Raw genomic sequence first — 27,463 nt, 5'->3', positions numbered from 1 at the left:
TTTGGGTGTTACAGACTTAGTTTTACCGAATGGTCTTTTAGATTATGGTATTCAGCACACTTTTAGGGATATTACAAGAAACAGCCATGTATTTAATAGAAGGTAGAATAATTTGAGCACAGTCACAAACCAATTAAGTGGTGGAGCTAGGATTTGAACCCACTTCTCTGTAGAGAAGTCAATTGCTATATCTTTACTCTATTTTGCCTCCTTGGCCACAACCCTCTATTAGATACATGGCTGTTTCTTGTAACACTCCTTAAGGTGTCCTAAATATCGTAATCTAAAAGACTACTCAGTAAAACTCATTCTGTAACGCCCAAAATGCCTGACAGCATTTTTTTTTTTTTTTTAGATGGAGTCTCACTCTGTCGCTCAGGCTGAAGTGCAGTGGTGTGATCTTGGCTCACTGCAAGCTCCGCCTCCTGGGTTCACGCCATTCTATTTTTTACCAATAATAATAAGAACTATTTAGTCCATCCTCATCATATGACAGGTACCATTTCAAGCACTTCACATGAATTAACTGTTTCAGTTCCCAAAACATACAAATGAGATAGTTATTAGTATTATCCTAACCAATTAACAGGTTTGGATTAATTAAAGAGGCACAAAGCTATTGCCATCTGCCCAAGGTTACGCATCTAGTTGGTGGAGGAGCCAGGTTAGAACGAATCAGTTCAGCTCCAGAGTCCACAATGCACCCCTAATCACTATTCCGTACTGTCTCCAATCACTATTCCGTACTGTCTGCAAGTGAAATTCTCTCCTCTGTTAGAATCCAGAGGCCTTCGAAAGGCACATTTAAAAAAACAATTGCACTAACATAGTATAAAATAAGTGAGAATCACTAATTCTTATTACTTGACGTTTTAGAGAAGCATTTCGATTTTATCACTTCTAGTAACACGCTAAAATTCAACTGGCCAAGCTCAGTGACAAGCCAGGATGATGGTGGCAGAGCCTGCCCAGAGCAGCGCACCTTGGGGGTCATGCCGTTGGTGATGCAGAAGGCCAGGTGCTGCAGGATGCTCTCCATGCTGTGGTAGTGCTGCTGCCGGGTGGTGCGCAGGTACTTCTGGAGAGCCCTGGCCATGGAGGGGAAAATGGCCTGGGCGGCCTCCCTAGGGTCCATCACCTCCCCTGGGGCTTTCTGCTGCTCCTCGACCTGGAGACGCTGAATGTGGATGAAGGCCTCTTCCACTGCAACCACCAGCCTAGAAGGTGATGCAACACTAAGTAATTAGGATGGTGCCTGCCACAGGGTGTGCGAATAGAATGACACTTGTCCACCCTGCTGTGGCCTGACCTGCCAAAAGATTCAAGGCCCAATCATGCTGCTTGCATCCTTAGCTGTCCCCCAGAGGGTGGAGAGGGAGAAAGGGAGAAAGAAAAGCAACAGCAAAAATAACATGTGGAACAGGGGCCCCAGGCGTTGGGGGGAAGGAGCCCCAGGACTGGGAGATGAACTCTGTTCTCAATTCTGTCACCAATGAGCTTGGGAAATGCACTTAAGTCCTTTTTTCATCTCTGCAATGGTTAGACGAAAAGAGTTTTAAGGCCTCTCCAACTGGCTATAAAAGGCTCTATACAGAGAGAGGTGGCTGGTGGTGCAGAAGCAGCCCTGCAAAGAAGCAGAGCTGCGTGCTCCCTGGTCCTGCCACCCACACTAGCAGCTCCTGGGAAACAGGAAGAGGCACAGCACACATGACGGAATGCACCTCTGTCCCCTTCAGTGAATATGACCTGATGGTGAACACCTGCAAGGGTCCAGGAATGCAGAACAGGCCCACTCAAGTGTGGGCAGGGGGCCAGGAGCACCAGCACCACCCAGGAATCTGTTAGAAATGCCATTTCTTGGGCCCAACTCCACACCTACTGAGTAGGGCTTTTGTAGGCAGAGCCTGGAACCTGCATCCTATATTTGAACAGCCTCCCAGTGATGCTCATACAGGCTTCAGTTTAAGAAACACCGGAGCAAGGTGCGCTCCAAAGGTGTCCCTGCAGGTCATGTTTTTAAACAGAAACCTCATTCTAGCGGTAAAAAAGGAAAGATTAAAAGTCTACAAGAGGCCGGGCACGGTGGCTCATGCCTGTAATCGCAGTACTTTGGGAGGCTGAGGCAGGCAGATCACTTACGGTCAGGAGTTTGAGAACAGTCTGGCCAACATAGTGAAACCCCTTCTCTACTAAAAATACCAAATATTAGCTGGGCGTGGCGGTGGGCGCCTGTGATCCCAGCTACGTGGGAGGCTGAGGCATGAGAATCGCTGGAACCTGGGAGGCAGAGGTGACAGTGTGCCAAGATCTTGCCACTGTACTCTAGCCTGAGCAACAAAGTGAGATTCTGTCTCCAAATAAATAAATACATAAATAAAATAAAAATTTAAAAGTCTATAAGAGGGTACTGGCATCAGGAGGGCAGTATACCTTGCTTTCCGCTTCTTTACTCGCCGTTCATGTTCGGCCTCTTCATAATACAACTCATTGTGGCTTGAGTCCCTGCGCCGAGCAGCTGCAGCAATCATGGCCCGGGACTGGCCAGTGGCATTGTTACTGGGGCCTTTGGGGAAAGGACAGTGAAAGAATAGTGTTAATACCACGAGGCTGGGAAACAGAGCAGAAAACTAGTACCACAATCTGTCAATGTTGTCTACCCACCCTCTATGAAACACACATATACAAATCTTAAAGGTCACTTCCCAGGAGGGTGAACTGTGCCCCGGATTCGCATTCACTATGTCCAAGGCAAGAGAGCAGAGGAATCTCGCTAAACCCCAATCTGGTCAGTGGAAATGGAAAAAGAACTCAGAAGGCGATGAAGAATGCTTGACAATTAAAATGTTGGCCAAAAACAACACACAGAGTGTGCTGAAGATGTTACCATCTGTTACATAAAGTTTCAGTTTGGCCATAAGGGCAGCTGGGACATCAAATTTCAGCAACAAGACAATGAGACAGAATGAGAGGGATGGGGAGAACAAGGACAGACAGACCAAAAAGAAAGTCAAAGGACATGAGACACTGAATCTACAATGGAAAGCAAGCTATGCTGGAATGTCATGGCAGCTACAACTTTTACAGGAAATACCAATATTAATGACCCATTAATGAATACAGACTCAGAAGTCCTGTCCTGTCCTAACTATTGACCACCTTAGCTTTTCAGAAACATAGGCAGATTTCCGGCTTTCTTATGGATGATATACTTGGCTGGTGACTTGGTTTCACTAGTGGGAATCTTTGCTAAGTTTTCAGATCACAGATTAAATTTATCAATCCTTCAGGCTTCGTGAGGGAGCTCACACCTCATATAGGTAAAAAATAAACAATTAAATAACTGGGAGGACATTACCACCAAAAATTGACACTGAATATAAATCACTTGACTTGTTGACAATATAATCCTCTCCGAGGGTTTGTAAAGTTCTTGCCCTCACCCAATGTACCCAGTAAGAAATGACACCGCATCCTGTTTCTTGCACTTAACCATCTGATACCCTGAAACATAGCTTGGACTTACCCAGCCTGGCCTCCAGCCTCCTGCCACCCACTCAACTCTGGCTCCTAGCCACGAGTAAGAAGTGCCTGTAGGTATCTCACCAGATGCCTGAACTACTGAGATTTCTAGTCTTAATGATTTAGGTAGCTTTCTGAGTCTGTGGGTAATGTGTACAAATTTTGAAAAGCAACCCTTTCCTAATAGCTTCCAATATAAGGTGAGCCTGGCAGAAGGCAGGAAACACACACCACTGCTATTTTCAATCATAAAATCCCAAAATGAACAGGCTTCCCACATAGGTAGATGGTAAATCAACACTTCTCTAAAAATGTGTCTGCCTACATAAAATAGAGAAATTGTTCTGAAACGAGAATGTACCATAAAGGTAGGCCCAGAGAGGAAGTAGAACCAAACGTACCATGAAGCTTAAACAGTCACCCAACTGTGCCCCTATGAGCACTGCAGACACCCTTTCAAGGCACATACCATCTACATTGTAGACTTTCAGCCCGGCCATGTGCTTGGCTGCTCGGAATTTGGAGGCTGTTAGGAGGTTTGGGTTATAGATGGTGAAATCTTTGTAGTAATTTTCTAGGACCACCAATGCCGCTCGTTGGATACTGAGAAAAAAAGAACAAAATTAATGCAAAGCTTTTTCACTGAATACGCAGGTCCTAAATGAAAAATCCTCTTTTGGAGTCAGGTCAAAGAACACAACATCAAAGATAACCTCATACAGAAGTCCACTGGGTTCTACCACACCTCTGGTCTCCAGGATGAGAACTTAAAGCTGATACTAAGCCCCATGGCCAAGTGGCTTCTGTGCCCTCTCCTGGACCTGTGATTAGCCGCATCCCATCTAGCCCTTTGTTGAAAGAGGAAGAAGTTGTAACTCATAACTTACATTTAGTTTTAGGCACCCAAGAACTTTTTCTATTTTTCCTCGGTTTACAAAAGAAGAAACTGAGGAACCCCCCCCCAAAGGGCAAGAGGCTTACTGATGGTTGCAGAGCTAATAAGTGAAAGAACAAAGTATAGATTCAGGTTTCTAAGGTCTTCATTCAAGGTTTTGTCCCCTAGCCCTCGGTGCCCCTGGGTATGAGGAATCCTAGAACTTAGGTTGTACACAGACCAGAACAACTACAGCCATCCAGGGCAGAGTGTACTTAAGAGGGCCTCAGCTGGGCACGGTGGCTCACATCTATAATCCCAGCACGTCGGGAGGCTGAGGCGGGTGGATCAGGACTTTGAGACCAGCCTGACCAATATGATGAAACCCCCTCTCTACTAAAAATATAAAAACTATCCGGGCGTGGTAGCACATGCCTATAATCCCAGCTACTCGGGAGGTTGAGACAGGAGAATCACTTGAACCTGGGAGGCGGAGGTTGCAGTGAGCCAAGATTGCGTCATGGCACTCCAGCCTGGGCAACAAGAATGAAACTCAGTCTCAAAAAAAAAAAGAAAAAAAAAAGAGGGCCTCCGCTGAGACCACCTGATCTTTCTGGGTCCCCCTGCCCCTTGGACTGCTATCTCCGGCCTTTGGCAGAGGGGTATGAAGGTGACTATCCATGTTCTGCTATTCTAGGTCTCCAACCTATCCTCTGCTTGGTCGTCAGAGAGCAGCAGGGGAACAAAGAACAGGTACCGTCAACAAGTGGGAGAGAGGATGTGGGAGGGCACTTACAATTGGAAATGAGTCTAGACAGCAAAAGAATATGCTCTTGGTCTACGGTGCATGACACTTGCCACTTTGAAGAACACCTTGCAATGATACAGCAAGGGTTTGCACATACCTGATTCTCATTTCACCCTCACAATCATTCGAGGTAAGAAAATTGAGGCTCAAAAATCTATGACCTGTACAACAGTATGCAGTCAGTAAGTAGGAGAGCTGGAACTCTGATATGATTTACAAACCTCCAAGTTGGGCTTTCCGGTAACATGCAGCCTCTGTGTAACAGTGTACGTGCTGACATCTCCAACCACTACCACGTTAAATACCACAGATATATTTTTATCTTGCCCTTTAGATTTTCCTTTCTAGTACTCTGCTAAGCAGATCGGCTTACAAGGATTATTTGCAGTAGCCGGGGCACCAGGACGGGGCTCCCTTTGATTCCTGGATGACCGCACTGTGTTCCAACACTCTCAGGATGGCTCAGGGATCTTCACTTCACACCAAGGCAAGGGAGGTCCTAAACCATCCGCTGGAAATTCTGTCGACCCACCCCTTTGGCTCCCCTTGGAGCTCTGCTTCAAGACTTTAACAGAGTTGAATCTGGAAGTCAGTCAGCTAACCTGCTTAAGAGCAGAATCATGGCAAAACTTTCTGAGTTATATCCCCAGCAGTGCCTGCATTCAGTTGGTACTTAATGTTGTCCTAGATAATGTACAGTCATGTGAGGCTGTTGAACACTATCAGGGGAAATCTGGTGAGACCTACTTTGCATAATGGAAGTAAACCTAAGCCTCCTAACAGCAAATCTGCATTTCAAAAACTCTGATCATTCAATTAACTCATTTGCTCACTCGTCATTCCATATTTGAGTGCCTGTGTCTGCTAAGCCCTGGGAATATCAAGACAGACAGAAGGAGCTCCTCCTTAGTCGGTACATGGAGCATGAACCCCATGACAGTGAGTGTGCTCTCATGCTGTAACACGTGGGTCTAAGTAACCACAGAGAAGAGCTTCTGGATGCCTGGGACAGGGTGCAGCCTTCCTGAGGAGGTGGCCTTGTGTGGAGATTTGTGTGTCACAAGACCTCTTCCTGCAGAAGTCCACTCTGCTTGCCCTGAAAGTCTCACCTAGCAATCTCCAAGTCAATGTGGCTCCAACTCCATCCTTGCCCCCGTCCATGGCATTCTCCAGAGAGAGGCAAGTGCTTCTTTATTCCTACCCCATCCAGATATTCATTGCAGCCCTCTCTCTGATCTCTCTCTACACACACACACACACACACACACACACACACACACACACACAGACACACACACTCCCTGGTGTGCCTAGCTCAGCTCTCACCCCTGTGTGTGCCTTTTCCGGAGTGCCTGGGCTTTGGGAGGCAAGGAGCCCCTCTGCATGGCTGTAAGACTCAGTTTACACACCCACACCCACTAGGGTTCAAACCCACTTCGTCCCCTCCTCTAATGATACAGAAACATCTCCAGGCCCCTGGATTCCCAAGAGAAAAGTATTACCTTGATCTAAATTTAAAAATTAAAAGGCAATCATCAGAAGTTCTCCTCAGAACCATCTCCAACTCAAAACTGTCTTGTGGTTGCTGAGTTTTGGTTTTCTGTTCAGCGAGGCTGCGAGCAGGGGCCAAGGGAATCCCACTAATTCAGCTGGGGCCGGTGAGGGGATGGCTGGGTTGAAGCCTCCTGGCTGTGTCTCTCACCCTCCACCCTATGAGTGCGATGCACTGCCCAGAGCAGTGGCTTCTGTCTCCAGCAGGGCTCCTGGCCCACTGCCTTCCAGCATGGGCCTCAGCAGATGCTCTCCAAATGGACCAGCTCTCCGAATGAGCCAAGTCCACAGCCTACCTGACAGCCCCCTCAGAGCAAAGTCCTGGCGTCCCAGGAAGTGCCCAGGGTGGGAGCAGGTACCGTGAGATGCCAGCCCTGGGTGTCACAGGCACAGCTCTCACAGTCCTCCCAAGGAGTGAGAGCCTTTGCTCAAAAATACCAAACAAAGGGAAAGCGCAGGCGTCCTGCACTCCCTCTGGCTCTGCCCTCTCAGAGAAGCAACGGGATGACTCAGAGCCTGGCCAGCTCCCAGGCTGAGAAGCCAATGCTGGAGCTGAAGGGATCTCAGGGAGAAGTTGATAAACACCTGCAAGAGTGTGCATGCTTTCACCTATAGAGGATGGTCTGTCTGATGCCCAGCACATCTCGCAATATTAGGGAATGAGAATTTCCAAGTAACTAAACACATAACTCAAGTGCACGACTTAAATAAAATGGTTGTGACCTTTTGGGATAAAATCCAATATGCCTTTCTTCATCTTTTATTTTTTGAGACAGTCTCCCTCTGTCACCCAGGCTGGAGTGCAGAGGCACAATCTCGGCTCACTGCAACCTCCACCTCCCAGGTTCAAGAGATTCTCCTACCTCAGACTCCCAAATAAATGGGACTACAGGCATGTGCCACCACGCCCAGCTAATTTTTATATTTTTAGAAGAGACGGGGTCTCACCATGTTGCCCAGGCTGGTCTTGAACTCTTGAGCTCAAGTGATCCTCCCACCTTGGTCTCCCAAAGTTCTGGGACTACAGGTGTGAGCCACTGCGCCAGGCCTTTCTTCATCGTTTTGAAGAGAGTGAGGTCTGTGATGTATGATTTAAGTCTTCTTGATTACTCCAGATGATTACGCATCTTAACACTCAGCTGTACCATGTACATAATGCAGTGAAGACACTGGGTTCCATCAGGAGGTGGAGGCCATCTATCCCCACTCTGTCCCAGGCTGCAGCAAGTGTGAATAGGTGAGGTTGTTTTGTTTACATTTTTTTCTACATTCTCCCTCGCTACTGGCTATCAGTCATTCCTAATTACTATGCCATGGCCTCGGTCATAGCCCCAGGAGGCCAGGACGCAGGGAGCAACCGTTCCCTCCACCACTGTCAGCACCCAGCATTCCTCCTGCCTCGATTCCTCTCCACCCTCCAAATATGGAAGGAACCACAAAGCCAACACAGGACTGGCTTCTTTCAGGAAGTCTTTCTGAATCCTCCAGGTCTCGCTGATCTGTCCCTAAACTTGCAGTATCAAAGATGATGACACGTGACTTGTGATGTCTTCAAGGAAGGTGGTCTTGCCCCTTCAACAAGCTCACCTATGCAAATTCCTGACACACATCCTTTGGTTCCTCCATGGGTATGTAATACTTGCAGGCTTAGCTTCTCTGTTCATGCAATCTTAGAATTCCCATAGGCCTAAGATCAGTCCTGAACATGTATTTCATAAAATCATGGAATTTCAGAGGCAAAAAGGGCCCCAGAGATGAACAAAAGCAAATCTTTTTACAAACCCCAACCTCTAGACCAGACAATCTTGGGGAAACGTGGGAGGCAAGAAAAATCAAGTTGGTTAGAAACTTGCCCCCTCTGTTTTCACCATTACATTCAGAGAGAAAAGGCGGTAGCCTGACTGAACAGGACCCCTGTATTGCTGTCAGGGGGAGCCTGAAGTATAGACTATGGACTCAGCCCCCTCAGAAACCTAAAACAATGAGCATTTTCCCAAGATAGAGGACTCTCTGCTCAACTGGTGCCACATGCCAACATACCTGCCTAGTCACAACCCCAGGAAAGAAATACCCTCTCCCAGATCACATAGATTTGTGGAAAACAGCACATGAAGGTACACCTAGTTGTGACAGAAATTCGCTTGAGACCAATGCATAAAAACCTCCTCAACAGGCTTAGGTCTAGGCTGGTCCAAACTTGAACTCCTGGGAAGGCCAGACCAGCAATGAGTCTACGTAAAGGTCTAAGGGAATCCGACAGCTAGCTACATTTTAATTTAAAAATCACTGCTGACCACATTGCCTACTGGCCTATTTTCTTTGCAAGACAAAGAGGGTGGAATGAGAAAGGCTGTGGTCTTTTGTGTCTAATCAACCACGAAAGCACTTCCAGTGTTGTTGACAACTGTTATATGACTGCCATGGCAACAGAGAAGAGGGGCTCGCCCTTGGGCTACATTTCTTAAACAGACCTGGAAAGAAGCACCTCAAAACATAATTCAAATGTTAATGCACAAAAATCTGAAAGACATATTTTTTAAAGATAAATTCTGAAGAAAAAAATGCAAATCAAATTAATGCCCTGCATACCTAGACCATCCACTGCTTCCCCATGCTCTGTGCATGTCTGAGTCTGCACAGAGGCTGCGGGAGGAGGCACGCACAGTGCAATTGGTACAGACTCTGGCCCCAGACAACATGACTCCACGCTCTCTCACTCATTCATTCAACTTGAACGAATTAGTCACTTCTTCAAACCTCATACTCTTCATCTGCAGGATGGCAAGAACAGCACAGAAAACCCTGCTTACCAAGGTAAGTGGGCTCCAAAATACTCAGCGGCATAAAATGTCTTACTGAAAGGCTAATGAATTGACTGAGGCAGGCCTGGTACAGGCAGCTACTCAGAACCTCCAGCAGCAGCCTGCGAGATCCAAGTATACCAGGTGCTGACTGAGGTCGGCATCGCCCTAAGGCAGGTTAAGTCTCATGAGCTTAAATATCCACTGGGATGATTCCAAGTTCTATGACATTCTGAGACTTCAAAGCTAGCTGGCATTTAGACCAGGAAAAATACTGGAGACTTGGGAGTTCACCCTCCATTTCCCTGCTTCCTAAAGAGGAGCAGCCCGCCTGGTTTAGGTCTATGCTGAAGATGAAATAACACATTTTAAAGTGCTTATTCAAAGTAAATAACTCATAAACAATGGCCACCATGAGCTTACATGGCCATATATCTTGAAGCGGCCAACTTGATCCCATGTGCGCCTGTACCAACCTCCCCCAGAGGCTCACCATGAGGGTACTGCCATGGGGAATGAGCCAAGATGGGTCCACTCTGCAGTCTTTCTTAGGGACTGGGGCCACAAAGTTATGCTACTCTTTGTTTTTATGCAGTACTTCCTGCCAACTCTCAGCCTCCTGAAAATCAAACCTATGTATAGGGAGGCATCCATTGTAGAAGGAGTAGTAGATTCCAGAAGGTCTAGATTCCTGCTACCTACCCTGTAATCCTGTATAAGTCATTTCCGCTTTCTTGGCCTTTTCCTTGGCCTTTGATAAAGAGATAATACTGACTACCGCATGTGATTGCTGAGAAGAGCAAATGAAATAATGACAGTGAAGGCATTTATCAACTATAATGCATTCTACAAACATAAAATATTATCTCATTACTAATAATGAGCATGAACATTTTGCAGCAGGGATGGGGTTGGTTGATGGCTAGAACATACACATAGTCTCTAGGCACAAAAGCATGACCTCACTTCCATTTATACTGAACCTCAAAATTTTAGAAATGGAAGGAATCTTAGTGTTCACCCAAGCAGAGATTCAAGAATTAGAGAAATCAAGAGTCCATCAGTCTAATCTCCCAATCCCTATATCAATTATTTTTAAAAATTATTTTATTTATTTATTTATTTAGAGATGGAGTCTCACTCTGTCACCCAAGCTGGAGTACAGTGGCATATCTCAGCTCACTGCAACCTCTGCCTCCCAGGTCCAAGCAATTCTCCTGCCTCAGCATCCTGAGTAGCTGGGATTACAGGCACAGGCCACCACGCCTGGCTGATTTTTAGTAGAGACAGGGTTTCGCCTTGTTGGCCAGGCTGGTCTTGCACTCCTGACGTCAGAAGATCCACCTGCCTTGGCCTCCCAAAGTGCTGGGATTACAGGTGTGAGTCACCAAACCTGGCCAATTTTTATTTTTATTTTTGAGAGAGTCTCCTTTGTCGCCCAGGATGGAGTGCAGGTGGTGCAATCTCAGCTAACTGCAACCTCTGCTTCCCAGGTTCAAGCAATTCTCATGCCTCAGCCTCCAGAGTAGCTGGGACTACAGGCACATGCCACCACACCTGGCTCACTTTTGTATTTTGGTGGAGACGGATTTTCACCATGTTGCCCAGGCTGGCTCAAACTTCTGGCCTCAAGGGATCCACCCATTTCAGCCTACCAAAGTGCGGGGATTACAGGCGTGAGCCACTGTGCCTGGCATCCATATACCAATTCTTTTTATAAGCTCCCAGATGACATCCAGCCTTTGCTTGAAAAGAAAGTGCACTTTCACATTGAAATGACCTTTCAGTTCTACCACTGGTTCACCCAATGCTTTGTTCTGAACCCAAGTCCCCCTTTCTTGTGAAAGCCTATTACATACTTGAAGGAAACAATTGTGGCCATAAATCACCTCCATTTTAACTCCCTTATTTTGTAGCTAAAGGAATCAAAGCCTAAAAAAATGTGTGCACACATGCACACATACACACAGATGTACACACAGTCCCTTCTATTTCCCATTCATTCACCCTCCTGTGAACTTGATTGTGGCTTCTGCAATCAAACTTGTACTCTCACATGTTATTAAAATCAGAAATTAACATTGAGCTTTAGAGCTCATGCAGACTGATGCCCTCACACTTTATGGCCTGCAACTTCTCCCTGAGCAGGGAGAAGAGATGAAGACATCCCCCATGGACAAGTCCTTTTCAAGTTTTAGCCACATCTTTTCAAATACGAATTTGATCCCTTCAGCTAGATGAGGAAAAACAGCTTTCTTCACATGTGGAAAATGTCAAAGTACTTCTTGCATGCTAATTCCCCAAATATATGCCAGGTCATTCTTCTCATTACCTAAGTACGTGCTGACAGAAAAAGCACTAAAAAGTTTTCTTGTCATACAGTAAAATCTGCAAAGATCTCCTTTTAGGGCATGCAGGCACTATCCTGAAAGCCAGCTAAGGATGCTACATTCAGAAAAATCTTAATAACTAGCCTCTCCAACTCCATCAAAAGCAGTTATAAATGGTGAGCACTTGCTAAGTCCCCAGTACTGAGACCCGGATGTAAATGAAACCTTCCGGGGGCTTACACTCCAATCAGTGGTGAGCACCACTCAAACAGTAAGTACAGTCAAGTGATCCAGAGACCATGACAGAACATGCACACTAAGAAGAGGGGGATGGTGTTCCCGCTGGGGATCCACAGTGGGGGCAAAGCTGGACTGTTAAGTCTTACAAGATGAAGGATGGTCACACCATGGACAACAGGCTGTAAAGCAAATTCCAGGCAGAGAAAGCAGTGTGAGCAGAAACAGGCTGGTATTAATCCTCCCAAACATCCACAGTAGAGCAACGGGGTCAGTGTTCAGTCACAGGACAGCACAGCTTGGAGAAACCTGTAGTGGCAAATAGTGTCTCTCAAAATGTGCATCTACCCAGAACTTCAGAATGTGACCTTATTTGGATGCAGGGTGTTTGCAGATGTTATGTTTAGTTAAGGTAGAGTCATTCTGGTATCCGTATAAGAAAAGAGGTGGCCAGGGCTCTTTGGCTCATGCCTGTAATCCCAGCACTTTGGGAGGCCGCCACAGGCAGATCACTTGAGGTCAAGAGTTCGAGACCAGCCTGACCAACAAGGTGAAACCCCGTCTCTACTAAAAATACAAAAATAAGCTGGGTGTGGTGGCGTGTGCCTGTAATCTCAGCTACACACTGAGGCTGAGGAGGAGAGGCTGAGGCAGGAGAATTGCTTGAACCTGGGAGGCAGAGGTTGCAGTGAGCTGAGATCCCACCAATGCATTCATGCCTGGGCGAAAGAGTAGGCCTCTGTCTCAAAAAAAAAAAAAAAAAAAAAAAAAAGAGGATATAACAGAGACCCACACGGGGGAGGTCACGTAATGATGGGGGCAGAAACTGGAGTGACACAGCCGTAAACAAAGGAACATGAAGGGTTGCCAGCAGCCACCAGAAACTAGGAAGAGGCAAGGAAAGATTCCTCCCTAGAGCCTTTGCGGGGAGCACAGCTGTGCCAACACCTAGATTTTGTACTTTCTGAGAAGCAGAACTTTTAAGCCATCCAGTTTGTGCTATACTCTGTTACTTCAGCCTTAGGAAACTAATGTACTTGAACTTAGGGAAGGAAGGGTGGAGGCAGGTAAGCGGCAAGGCTGGTCAATGGTAACTGAGGCTGCAGATGAATGCAAAGGTGAGAGCATGGGAGGAAGGAGGGTCAGTGGACAGGGACAACCAAAGAAGGCCAGTACTGAAGGCTGCCCAGCCACTAAGGCCACGCATTACCTACTTTTTAATGTGTGCCTGCTCTGATGGCTGCATTTTAGGGCCCAAACCCAGGTCTTTGAGAAAATTCTAAAATGCAGAACCCCCAAGACAAGTTGATTCAGCTTTCTGTGAAAACCTCCAGCTAGGGTGCCATAGCTGATGCTCTCAGTTTTACCCACCTGCTACTTTCCCGAAGAGTCCGTAAGAGCTAATCTACCTGGATGTATGGGCTTCATTGCTCCCCACACTTGGAGATAAATGACTTCAGTCTGACAGTCAGGACCATTTGTGGCAATATTTGTGTGAGTCCCAGAGAAGAGAATATAATTAGCCCCTGGATGCTGAACGCCACCGCCTTCACTGACAACCAGGCACATGAGTGTTTATATCTCCTGGCCCTTCTGCCTTTTAATTAAAATGTTTGTCTCACAGCTGCATTTGGGAAGTTAGCTCACACAAGTCCCATAGATAACAGGCAATGATCACCTTGGAACCCGAGAAGGACAAACAGTGGCAAAAACTGCAATTAGCTCATGCTTACTAACAGGTCTCATAACGAAGGCCTGGACTTGGTTGGACTTTCAGGATAGAGGAGGAGGGCCACAGGTTTCTGCTTGAGGTCTTGAGACACAGGAGACTGCCCATTCTGCAAAGGGAAACAGATCAGAGGTTCTGTGTGGAGGCTGAGGCCCGCGGGAAGGCTCTTCCTCAGGCCACCTGGATTCGCTCATGTCCCGGGCCTGCTGGTGCCTCAGGTACACAGAAGTTTCAGCAGCCGAATTCTTTGAACCAATATTTGAAGGCTGGAAAGCATGCCTGGCTTTTGCTTTGAAATTCAAGCTGTGGACAAGCCCTGCAGGGTATCTCCTCTGAAAGATGAACAAGCAGATGGGCAGCCTAGGATATCTAATCCCAGAGCGCCAAGGAAGTGGAATCAGCAGGACTTGGGAATCGCAGAATGATCTCCAAAGTGCAGTGTGGGGGACACCCAGAGCACTTCTCCATGAGTCCCTAATAATACAAATAAAACTACACCCAGAGCATACCCGGAGGACACCATTCTCTATCAACACTGGGAGGAGTTTGTGAGAACCAGAAGTAGATAACAGCTCACGCAATGACCTGGTTCTTCTGGTCTCAGCAACTAAGCAATACAAGGTTGTTAACATGGACACCCCTCCTGGGCTTAACACCATGGCCCAGTGGCAGTTCTGAGTGCAGAGACACTGCTGGTCTCCTGCTGAGCGGCTGAGATAGTTATGGCTGAAGCCCTCTGGCTGCCTTCCCCACAGCACAGAGATGCTGGCAGACCTCCACCACCGGGGCACCTAGGAGACACGCTTCCCTACAAGTGAGGGGCTTGGCTCTGCCACAGTCTGCCGGGGGAGCACGCAGCCCTGCTTGTAGGCCGCGGCACAAACCTCGCCACGCTGCCACTTCCTTGCACAGTCCAACCTGCACTGTGCCTCCCCTGCCTGGGATGGGAACCCTGCTCTCTCCACATCTTAAATTACAGTGATGAATTACACCAAGATAAACAGCAGAGGCATGGGGATCAAAGACAGCGGCCTGCTTAGGGTGCTCTAAGAAAAAGATTTAGATATGGACTCGAAACACCTCCACCGCACCCTGGATGTTGGACTGCCTCATCTTCCTCGTGAGTACGCAGGAAGGAGCACAACATGAAGTCTGGAGTCTGAGGCTTCCGGCCTGCCCAAGTGGATCTTGGCTCCCCGAAACCTGGGCCAGAGCAGAGCCGAGTGGCGGCTTTGCAGCCAGGGAAAGGAGGTGGCAGACTGTTTGCCCTCCTGAGCACTCGCGCCCCGCTACTTTCACACTGTGTCAAGTCACACCCGGCCACTCATGGTGAGTGTGGAAAATACGGGCCCTGGCCTGCAGCAAGAATCCTCCAGGGAAACCAACAGCACAGAATTCAGAGAGTGTGACCCATCTTCCAGGGGCCGGGCCCCTAAGGAGACCATGAAAACCAGCTTCACCTTTGCCAGCTCCTTTCCCTGTGAGTCCTCTGGGCCTCGGCGCAAGGCTGTGGGCAGACGTCGTGTGAGGGAAGCCATCCCAGCTGTGGCCGCTGGCAGGAGGCAGCTGAGTAAACACAGGGCTTCAGTGTGCAGCACCTTACACTCTCATTAAAGCCACTTTTAACAGGCACCACAGCACCAAACCACAAACGGCAGCTCCACTCCTGCCTTCAAAATTCTCCCACAGCAAAATAAGGCCGGAGCAAAACCCTCCACACTCTGTTTTAGCCCTTACTTGCTCTTGTCCTTTGCTTTGCTATGGAGTGGGGCTGAGGACTGAAAAAATATCTTTATTAAAAAGTAATTACAGGAGTACAAAAACACACATTTCTAAAAATGAGATGGCATATGAACCCACGAACGTAGTAACATGAGCCAAAACCACTGATGGTCATTTAAGAATTTTCCCAACGTTGCAGCCACTGGCTCTGGGCTCTTGGAGACCGTTGGTGCTCATCGTGAACACAGGATGGAGGGTGTGGCCCAGCATGACAGACATGCCTACCAGTAATGTAATCACCGGCTTGGACATTACTTGACCCAGAATCACAAACATAAGATTTCAAAAGGAGCTGGAAATATCCTGGAATTACTGGAGTAACTTTAACCTCCCTAAGAGACTCTCCCTTTGTCACTTAAAACTAGAAAATCAAAGTGCAATCCAGAGAAGCAAGGCCCCCGTACAAGCTGGGAGGATGCCTGCATGAGCTGAAGAGAGGACAAGACGAGCTGTATTTCAACAGGTCAAAAGTCTCTGGGGTCAAAAGTCTCCAGTGTATGTAATATTCCTGTCACAGCTCAGGCTGCTGTTATCAAAATGCTACAGACTAGGTAACTTAAACAACAGAAATTTATTTTTTTACAGTTCTGGAGGCTAGGGGTCCAAGATCAAGGCTCCAGCCAATGTGGTTCCCGTCGAGGGCTCTTTTTTGGGCTTACAGATGGCCACCTTCTTTCTGTGGCCTCAAACAGCCTTTTCTAAGGGTGTGTGCAGAGAGAGAGCAAGCTCTCTCACATCTGTTCTTGTAAGGATGCCAGTCCTATGGGATCAGAGCCCCACACTGACTACATTTAACCTTAATTACTTCCTTAGAGGCTCCATCTCCAAATACGCCACACTAGAGGTTAGGGCTTCCACATATGAATCTGGGGGGACTACAAATATTCAGTCCATAACACTTCCTTGAATATAATCACAATTGACAATGTGACAATCATAAACTTCCATTGCTTGAAAAGCAATCCAAGGATCATTTCTTCTAAAGAACAGGTGGTTCTGTGATTAGTTACCATGTCTTTGATTAAAAGATCTGTATTAGTCCGTTTTTATGCTGCTGATAAAGATATACCTAAGACTGGATAATTTATACAGAAAAAGAGGTTTAATGGACTCACAGTTCCACATGGCTGGGGAGGCCTCACAATCACAGCAGAAGGCAAAAGGCACATCTTACAGACAAGAAAGAAAATGAGAGCCACCTCTTATAAGGTTTCCTCTTATAAAACCATCAGATCTTGTGAGACTTATTCACTACCACAAGAACAGTATGGGAGAAATCGCCCCTGTGATTCAATTAACTCCCACTGGGTCCCTCCCACAACATGTGGGAATTATGGGAGCTACAATTCAAGATGAGATTTGGGTGGGGACACAAAATCAAGGTCTATGGTCAGTGTCGATTTATAAGCTACTCTTTCTCAGTCTCAATGAATGAAGCATTTCTGACCCCAAAACTTTGACCCTGAAGCTTAAAAACCCAAATGGTGCCGGGCGCGGTGGCTCAAGCCTGTAATCCCAGCACTTTGGGAGGCCGAGACGGGCGGATCATGAGGTCAGGAGATCGAGACCATCCTGGCTAACACGGTGAAACCCCGTCTCTACTAAAAAATACAAAAAACTAGCCGGGTGAGGTGGTGGGCTCCTGTAGTCCCAGCTACTCGGGAGGCTGAGGCAGGAGAATGGCGTAAAACCCGGGAGGCGGAGCTTGGAGTGAGCTGAGATCCGGCCACTGCACTCCAGCCTGGGCCACAGAGCGAGACTCCGTCTCAAAAAAGAAAAAAAGAAAAAAAAAAAAAAAACCCAAACGGTTAAAACCTGCTGGCTGAATCAGGTAGAATGGAGCTTCAGAAATATAAATATCCTACAGAATGGGTCACGGTGGAAAGTTTCCCAGAGTGCTGAGTCATACCTGCTTTTGTGGTTTCTCTGTCTCCCTCCTTGTTGATGACTATCAGCTATCATTTTTCATTGACGTTCATATACCTCCTTAAAGCAGCGCTTTTCCCCCTCAAAACATGTTACTTCTGGGCTTTTTAAGGTATAGAAATCAATAATTAAATTGGTTAGAACTATATGCAAAATAAGAATAAACAGACTCTGAGAAAGAGAGTCCGAGGTGGTTGTGGGAGTTTGCGATATTGACTTTTACGCCCTAGTAGTCTCTGTCTTATGTCGTCCTCTCTCCTTAAATATGGGATAGGGCTGTGGCTTGCTTTCACCAAGAGAATGCAGTAGAAATAATACTGGGACAATTCCAGGCCCAGACCTTAAAAGGCCTAGGTGGGAGCTTCTGCTTTTATGCTCCTGGGAGCCTTGAACTGCCATTTAAGAAGTCTAGCAACCTAGTGAGGAAACAACAAGCAGAGGCCACCAGAAGGAGAGAATATATAGGAAAAGAAGGAGGGCAGAATACATAGGAAAAGAAAGTCAGCCTTGACTGACTCACCATGTGAGTATAATCGCACAGGACCATGGGCAGGATCAGTTAAAGAACCTCCTGGCTGAGCCCAATCCACGCTGCAGAATTGTGAGAAATACTGTATTGGTTGTTTTAAGCTACTAAGTGGTGGGGTAGTTGTTACACAACAATAGATAAAAGATATCTTCTTTGAGACATGCGAAGTATAGGAAGTTAAAAAGGTCTGACCAAAGGCTCAAACCTACTGCTATGACTTTAAGGACCAAGCTTTGTCAACTGAGTGAATAAAATAACCAGTGGAGCTAAGGAATGGACCTCAGAGCGCAAGCCATCTTGACAATCCTACACATTCTCTCTGTTCCAGCCCTAAGCGCTGTGTTAAGTGAAACACAATAATGTATACAAAAATAGCCAGCAATCAGGCTGGCACATGGGAAACACTGAAAAAATGCTTCTGGGTTTGTTCATGTGTTCCTAAAGCAGTGATGTGAACATGAACCTATCTATTCAGAGGTAGTACGGTGAAATGGGTAAGATCATTCTGGAAGCAGAGAGCCTGGGCTCAAATCCTGGATCCCACAATTACAAATGAGGCCTTAGACTTACCTGACTCTCCCATGCCTCAGTTTGCTCATCTGAAAAGGAGGTTGGCTACCAGAACCTATTTCACATGATTGTTGTGAAAACTGAGTTGCATGTTAAAAGATTAGAAGGTACGGCCGGGTGTGGTGGCTCATGCCTGTAATCCCAGCACTTTGGGAGGCTGAGGCAGGCGGATCACAAGGTCAGGAGATCAAGACCATCCTGGCTAACATGGTGAAATCCTATCTCTACTAAAGAAACAGAAAAAATTAGCCGGGTGTGGTGGCGGGCACCTGTAGTCCCAGCTACTCGGGAGGCTGAGGCAGGAGAATGGTGTGAACCTGGGAGGCGGAGCTTGCAGTGAGCCAAAATCATACCACTGCACTCCAGCCTGGGCGACAGAGAGGGACTCCATCCCCCTTGCCACAAAAAAAAAAACAAAGATTAGAAGGTACCTGGCACCCAGTAAAGACTATGTAATTGTTTATCGTTAAGGTTTTCTTTTTCTGTCTCTGTTGTTCTACCATTTCACAGTCAACCAGTCAATTGCACTAGTGTCTGTGTGCCAGTATTCACAGTATTTCCCTTTGGAGGTTTCAAAACTGAAAAATGGTTAATTGAATGCTAATTTTTAGGTTCTTCTATTCTTCCCGGTTTCTCCTCAAATAAAGTCATATCAAAAGTCATTAGTCTCTGGTAACATCCTGGAAAAGTTAGCAACTTATTGTGAGAATGGGGTCAAGAAAAGTGACGAGCAAGGTGTGTATGGAAAATGACAAGGCGACTGTGTGAGACACCAGGATGCTGTAGACAGTGCGGTGGGGTAAGGGGTATGATGCACAGGAAGGTGCTGATTCCCTGTGACCTTGAGCAGGTCTCTGACCCTGGGGCTTGGGGACCTCAACTGTAAGAGGGGACACCTCTACCCCACCTGCTCTGACCTCTGACAGGGCAGCAAGGAGGGGCAAATGAGTCCAAACTTATGAAAAGCTTTTCGTAACTCCTAGGACACTGGGCAGAGGGTAGGAAGTATCTCAACTATTTACGGTCTCTTACTTTCTGCAACAACTTTTTACATTTTTGAAAGTTTTCAAATAAGCCCAAAACTTCATTCCTGCCAACAAGCAGGGCCACAGCAAGTGCCTTTTATGAACTAACGAGAAGCCTATTTTCTTTAAGAAACTGAAGAGTAGACATTCTTTTGACAATTCTCAAAAATAGCTCAGTCAATTCGATAAAATCATCTTTGAAAACATAAAAAAGAGCTCACCATCGCTTGGCACCTAAGCCCGACAGGTTGCTGCCACGGTGAAGGCTTTACATAAAGGGAGAGCCGACAGCCTGTGATTCTGTTGGGTCTGATGGAGACCTGCTATTCTGATTTCCGAGGCTTGCTTTGTCTATTCCCGCTCCCTCTTCCCTCCTGTCTGTTTTTACACTTTACAAAAGGCCTTAGAAGTTGTATTTCTGGCCTAGTAACTCTTCCAGCCACTGCTGGGTTCAGACCAGATTTAGCCCAAGGATCGGCGGGTGACCAGGCCCATACAATGCCAGGAGGAAAGGTGCCAAGCCGGCTCCAGCTCTGGCAGACTGGCTGTCACTTGGGCGTCTGGCTCTCCCTGAGGGCTCCATTTGTCAGCAAAGACATCGCTCTTTCCCCAGCCATTCTTTCCACCTCCTAACCCAGGCTCTCCATGAGAGGGACAAAGGGGGCCTTATTAAAGGCAGGGAGAGGAGGAAAACCAATGGCCCTAAAGAGAAGCTGAAAGGATGAGGTTGGGGACCACCTCAAAACGCTCTCCCCAGGGCAGATGGGCACTTGCCACCTTTCAGGTCTCCCTGGGGAGCTGGGGTGACTGACTTGAGTTTTTGAAAAACTGGACAGTTGTTGGTCATGGTGAGAGCAAACTGAAAGGTTTGCAGCAAGCCTGGGAGCCATGCAGCACAATCAGTCTGGCTTCTCCCGTCCAGCTCTGCCCTGACCAGCAGAACTGTGTGGTGAGAGGCGAGGGCTGTTGCTAATTACATTTTCTGAACACGCCACAGGCATACTTTCCCCAGGCTGTTTGGTTTGTCCCCTCTCCACCCCCACTCAGCTGCAGTGTGCAGCTCAACCAGTCTTACAGGGAGGAGCAATGTGGGATCCCATGGGGGGAAGTCAGTCCCACCACCCTGGATGACCTATGGTGAGAAGACGCCCTGCCCTTTCCCACCTACACAGGTGGAATTCACACCAACTAGGGCTGAGAGCCAAAAATCAAAACCACCACAGACCTCACTCCTGGCCAGTGTCTTGGCTACTTACATACAGAGCTCCAAATAGCACTCATCTCCACCGTGACCACAGCCGGATTTTTCTCTACTGCTTTAACTGCAGCAAAACCTGTTCTGAGACAGACTGTCTCCTGCTCGGCTTTATTGCTGCCACAATCTGAAATTCTCTGTCCTCCTGTGTTCCTATCACCTATACCCCAGGCCTGTTTCTGCACCTGCCCACCAGACAGCGGTGCACTGGTCTCTTTCCAAGTGACTGTGAGCGTCACAGGTGCTGAGATAGAGCTCTGAAGGCAGCAGCCTGATGTGTCTGGGGCTCTGAACACAGTAGACATTTAACACAAATCTGCTGGTCATTCCCCGATGCCAAACACGGGGAAAGAAAGCCTTCTGAGACGAATACGTGGCAAAGCGGTAACCTACTTGTCTTCAGAGCCCTATAGGCATCTGTGAAGGACTCAAAACCCCAGATTTCTGGTACACAGACATGCGACTTGGACACCAGTTTCCACCAAGGGTGGCAGCAACCTTGAATGCTAGATCATCCCATCCTCGTAGCACAAGCCAAGCCAGAGGAATGAAAGAGGGTACACACCAACATGAAGACGGTTTGGCAGCGTGGCCTGACTCCAAATACAGGTTGAGCCACCTCCCTGGAGCCCAGCCAAATCTATGACAAAGCCGATTGTTCTGATACCCACTAAGGTGTGCCCTTGCTGATTTTGGCTGCTCTGCCAGCTACATGATCACAGCAGTAATAGGTGCAATGAACTAAGTGCCTACCCTGCCCCAAGCAGGCTACACACATCAGCATATACTGCCTAAGGAGGCAGAGAGCCTGGGAGAGGGTAAAGGCTTTGAAGTCAGATGTCCCAGGCTCTGCATTCACCCAGAGACCATCTCAGTGCCAACTGTGTCCATGCTCCATGCCAGGCACTGAGAATGTCATGAGGTATAAGGGCAGCCCCTGGCCTCAGGGAGTTCATAGTCTCTGGAAGAAAACAGATGGAAAAATAGGCCACTAACTACAAAGTGAGAGATGTCATTACGGGAGCATTCACTCAGCCCTGGCCTCACGACATCTGAGTGAATCCTAAATGAGGTAGCCACATGTTTTTGTGCAATTACGTAAATTCCCTAAGCCCTAGTTTCTTCATCTGTGACACAGGGATTAATAACACCTAGGCCATGGGGTTCTATGAAGACTAAATACACAATCTATATAAAGTGCTTACCTTGAAGTAAATAAAATGATGGTAATCACTCTTATTTAACCACAAAATAATGAGATTATATGCAGAGATTTAAGTATGACAACCCAACTGACTTTTAACTTTTTCTCAGACAAACATTTTCAAAACACTCACGGCTCACACATTTGGAGTCTCTAACCTGCACCTGATTCTTTATTGGAGGGTCCCTAGGATGACCATGTAATTTACTGCCCAAACCAGGCCACTGAGGGTGGGGAAGATTCACGAATCCACTGGGACAGCATGGTAAATCAGGTGTCACATTTCGGACAAAATGGAGCTGTTGGTCACTTTATCCATTGTCCATTGGCCAATTTCAGAGTCAAAGTATGCAGCCATCACTATGCATCTCCTTTCTCCATCATTTTTGGGAGCTGCCAATAACTTTGAGAACAGACCCAGCAAAACCTCAACCCGGGTGAGAGCCAGCAACTGCCCCACACCATCTAGAAGTCCAGAAACTCAATAAACATGGAAACCATCCCCACCTTCGCATCTCCTCCCCAAACCAGAAAAGGGTCAGACTCTGGTCCTAGCTCTTGGCATCGGTCACCACCCCTCACGTGCTAGAGAGCAGCTGTCTCCCAGCAAGGTATCAGCCATCCTTTCTGCTTCCTGGATGTTGCCTCTTACCTCAGGTGTCCCAGGCTGTAGAAGCGGGACTCGCCATCAGTGGAGCGGACCACCTGCAGCGTGAACATGGGCTGCAGCTGCCTGAGCTCCAGCAGGACGATGGCCAGGTAATGGATGAAGAGGAGGGCATCCACGAGGGAGACGGCATATTGCACAATGCCCTGGTAATTCCGGTCCCGAGAGTCCAAAATGCGGACCCCATAAAAAAGCCAATAGGAAACCACAAAGAGAAAGATGAGGACCAACAAAAGGGCACGAAACACAAACACCCGTGGCATGTCAGCTCTCCGCTTGCGGAAGAAAAGTGCCCAGGTCCCTATGAGCAGAATGAGGAGTTTGAATGCCACGGAGATAAAGAGCCCCTCACAAATTGTGCCACAAGGCTCCAGCTCATCCCTCCACAGGATCGGGGGTAAAAGGATGAAGGCGATAGGGGTGAGGAAAACTAGAAGTCCAAGAAAGGAGGCGACGGTGAGGCCCAGGTAGCGTTTGCAATCCAGCCCCACACTGTCCTCCATGTCCTTGCTGATCCTGGCAATGTCCTCTTGGGATATGCTGTGCTCTGAGGTGCCTGTGATGGCCGTGGTGGTCTCTCCCCAGTTGTCATCCTGGTGGGGAGAAGACAGTGAGGATGACATGATGCAGGTCATTTGTAAAAGCTACAAAGAGCAGTGAACATGCAGGGCCCGCTGCATCTACCCAGCCCTGTTCACAAAGGCTTCCAGAAAATGAAAGCTTAACTCTTTAAATATTAGAACTTTTTAACTCAAACAATTTTCATTGAAATTTTCAAAATGTATGCAGTATTTACCTTTTCAAACAGAGAAAACATAATGTGATCTTTCTGTCTGTTTGGGTGATCCATTGACATAACATTGATTATCACCCCCGGTGTTGAAAAGCCTTGAGAGGCTCTGAGGGCCTGGAGCTGTTTGCCCTGCAATGCGCAATCCAGGTGTTAGACTAATCTTGTGAGAGCTCATCTATAGAGATAAACCTCCTGCATCTTCTTTCCAGTTCACACTGGGATATAAAGGCTCACGAAGTCCAACTTCTGGAGGTGGGAGTATTACTACACCCTCCAGCAGCCCAGAAGAGCAAAGGGCATAGCAAGGGAACTCACACCACTACACAAACCCAAGCTTACCTGCAGCTAGGACTCACATTTTAAAATCTCCTTATGGGCCGGGCGCGGTGGCTCACACCTGTAATCCCAGCACTTTGGGAGGCCGAGGTGGACAGATCACGAGGTCAGGAGATCGAGACCATCCTGGCCAACATGGCAAAACCCTGTCTCTACTAAAAATACAAAAATTAGCTGGGCATGGTGGCGCATGCCTGTAATCCCAGCTACTCGGGAGGCTGAGGCAGAAGAACTGCATGAACCTGGGAGTCAGAGGTTGCAGTGAGCTGAGATTGCGCCACTGTACTCCAGCCTGGGGGACAAGAGCGAGACTCTGTCTCAAAAAACAAACAAACAAACAAACAAAAACTCCTTACGATGTTCACAAGATCCACTTAACAAGTATCAGTGTCAAGCACTGTTTAACAATATTTCTCATGGACCAAGCTAAGCAAATCCAAGAATCCACGTATGGCCAGATTGGCTTAAAAATTCTTTCTAAAACATGTTTTCAAGGGCATAGAAACAACCAGGATTATTATAATGTATCTTTTACTTTCTAGCTTCCTGTCTTTTTAAACTTCTAGGCAGTTGCAAGTTAAAGCAATTAGTCTATTCACTTAGCAAGACCCAGTTGATAGAATTTTAAAGGCTTCTGCTGTTTAAAAACAACTGGCAATAATAATGGAGCAACAAGACAGCAAGGTGCTGAAAAGACACAGGGGGCCAAAGAGGTTTTGCCTCAGAAATTCATATGTATCCTCTCACTCAGAAAAAAAAAAAATGTCAGATGCAGTTGCAAAGGGGGTGAAATTAGGACACCAACTTAGAAAAAGCTAGTTGAAGTTAGTAGCTAATTCAGCAAGACAGAGATCGCTCATAATCAAATAACCCCGAATCTAGTAATGACCAGAAAACATGATTTATGAAATATACGGGCTATGGTAAGAAGTGGTAGTTAAGGTCTCAATCCTATGAACTAATAATCCTTCAACTTGGAAAGTTAGAAGTATCACATACACTGAGAGAAATTCCTGTTTAAGACGATGGCCAGAAGCAGCCAGGACTCTTGAACATTGTTGGTAGAAGTGGACCACGGCACAGTGCCTCTGGAAAACCACTCTGGCGGTTTCATAGAAATTTAAATATACACTTAACTATATGGCCCAGCAATTCCACTCTCAGGTTTTATCCAAAAATTAATAAAAATGTACATTCAGCCAGGTGCGGTGGCTCACGCCTGTAATCCTAGCACTTTGGGAGGCCAAGGCAGGCAAATCACCTGAGGTCAGGAGTTCGAGACCAGCCTGGCCAACACGGTAAAAGCCCGTCTCTACTAAAAATACAAAAATTAGCTGGGCTTGGTGGCGCACGCCTGTAACCCTGGCTATTCGGGAGGCTGAGGCAGGAGAATCGCTTGAACCCGGGAGGTGGAGGCTGCAGTGAGCTGAGATCATGCCACTGCACTCCAGCCTGGGCAACAGAGAAAGACTCTGTCTCAAAAAACCAACCAACCAACCAACAAACAAAAACCCAAATGTCCATTCACTAGGAGAATGGGTAACAAATTGTGGTAGACTGACACAATGGAATACTACTCAGCAAAAGTAAAAAGAACAAACTGTTGAAACATACCAGAATACGGATAAATCTCAGAATCATTATGCTGAGTGGGGTGGGTTGGGGGCAGGGGTGGACCATATGATTCTAATTACATTAAATTCAAAAACAGGCAAAATTAAACTACAGTGATAGAAATCAACACAGTGGTTGCCTTGGAGAGGTGAGGGTGGGGCAGAGGTTGACTAGGAAGGGCACAAGAGTTTCCTGGGGTGCACATGCATGCCTAAAAAATGCAGATGTACAAAGGATCCTGTTAAGCTTGAGATTCTTAGAAGAAAAAGCACCTAAGATGCTTTCATCAAAACCCCTAGATATTCAATAAAGAAACTGAGGCCTACAAAGGCTGTGACTACTCAAGGTAACGGAGCCACTAAAAAATACAGCCTCCAAACACCCATCTCAGTGCTTTTCACACCAGATCATCCTTGGGCAACACCAATAGCTTCCCAAAGTAGTTCTCAGATATGAGGTGCAGAGGAGATGCACAGAAAGAAGAGCCTTTGTTGTAGGCCACCGGCACCTCTGAACCCACATCCAGGAGGAAACTGACCCCCTCATGCACTCCAGGGTGATCCAGTCCTAGGATTGGCCCCATCCAACGATCAGCCATCCCAGAGCTAAGGCAGGCAGCACTAAAGGCATTTGCTCATTGCTCAGTGAACCCCATGTTCAACCCACAACTATAGCTTTGAGTCCCAAGAACACCTTGTATACTCTGAGGAATTCCAGTTTCAGTGCACCTATCTGATTATAAATGCTTACCTGTGTGTATGCACAGGTATGTACAGATGTATGCTCATCTATAGTCCTATATCTGTCTTTACAGCTGTGTATCATACATTGCTTTGTTTATGAGAGGCAAGGCTGGACATGTGTATATATATTTCAGGATGTGCAGAGGGTGTGCAAACATGTTTCTGTGTATAGCTCAGATATTTATTTAAATCAGGTGGGCTGCCAGACAGTTGGAACCTGGAGAAGAACCCACTCAATGGTTTAAAAAATTAATAAAGTGTCAGTACTTCAAAAATACTATAAAGTTAGGATTTCATATAAAATTCTGATTTGCAGCTTTTCTCAAACACTGAATCCCTGAATTCCTGAGCAACAGTAGGTGTCTGGAGCTGCGGCGCTACTGTTTCCTTTACAGAGGCAAATCATTCTCCAGTTAGCCACAGGCTCCTTCACACCACACTACAGCACTCACACTGACGCACTGCACAGACTGCTGTTAACCCAAAGCTTGTATGATATATTTTTGCCCCCTCTTTTTGATCCAGGTCCTCCTTAATTAACTTATGTTTCTCTAGCAGGCATCTGAGTGTGTGGCCTCTGATTGACTGCATAGCTCTAGTAGTAATGGTCAGTCTGGGCTGTCCCACTTTTTCAAACTTCTTCTTAGGGTTTCTGAGTTTCCTTCTCCCTCTTACACTGTTCCATTGTGAAATGAGTGGTGAGAGACTTCAGCTTTCCCTTCCCTACCCTGTCATCAACCTTGCTGGCTTCTTTTCCACACCATGCAAAGCAGGCCAACCAATCATACTTCAGAAGAATCCCCAAGCTACCGAAGGGCAGGACAGGCTGTCCTCAGACCAAAAAGAGACCACGGGACATAGATAAACTATTTAGCATGCTAGAAAAATAAAGACAAAAACCCAAGAGAACCTAAGGAAAACATTTACAGAAAGGAGTCTTGGTCAAGTGGCAGTGTGCTTACAGACCACCTTTGATCCTTACCTGAACTTCCTCTGTCCGAGCAGAATCATTTCCCAACAGGGGCTCTCCAGTGGGAGGTTGAATGGTGACAGACTTTTCTGACCCTCTGCCATCTTTATTCCGGGGTGACTTATGTCTCTCTCTAGTTCTCTCCCTGAAAAACAACAATGAGCTAGCACATTTATGCCATGTTAATTAACTCTCTGGGT

The 27,463-nt window shown here is 46.9% G+C and overlaps 1 protein-coding gene across 1 annotated transcript in view; it reads right to left on the bottom strand.

Annotated features, from left to right (window-relative positions):
• VANGL1 (VANGL planar cell polarity protein 1) overlaps positions 1–27,463 on the bottom strand; it is a 62,687-nt gene that overhangs the window by 17,427 nt on the left and 17,797 nt on the right. The window contains exons 3-7 of the mRNA XM_010367911.2: positions 27,276–27,408; positions 22,793–23,400; positions 3,989–4,122; positions 2,431–2,563; positions 983–1,217 (exon numbers count right to left, since the gene is read on the bottom strand). Coding sequence (XP_010366213.1) covers positions 983–1,217; positions 2,431–2,563; positions 3,989–4,122; positions 22,793–23,400; positions 27,276–27,408 — 1,243 coding nt within the window. The remainder of the gene's footprint in view (positions 1–982; positions 1,218–2,430; positions 2,564–3,988; positions 4,123–22,792; positions 23,401–27,275; positions 27,409–27,463) is intronic.

Source organism: Rhinopithecus roxellana, chromosome 8 (assembly GCF_007565055.1).
Source record: "Rhinopithecus roxellana isolate Shanxi Qingling chromosome 8, ASM756505v1, whole genome shotgun sequence".
Taxonomy (NCBI): domain Eukaryota; kingdom Metazoa; phylum Chordata; class Mammalia; order Primates; family Cercopithecidae; genus Rhinopithecus; species Rhinopithecus roxellana.
This window is presented reverse-complemented; position numbering and strand designations above follow the sequence as displayed.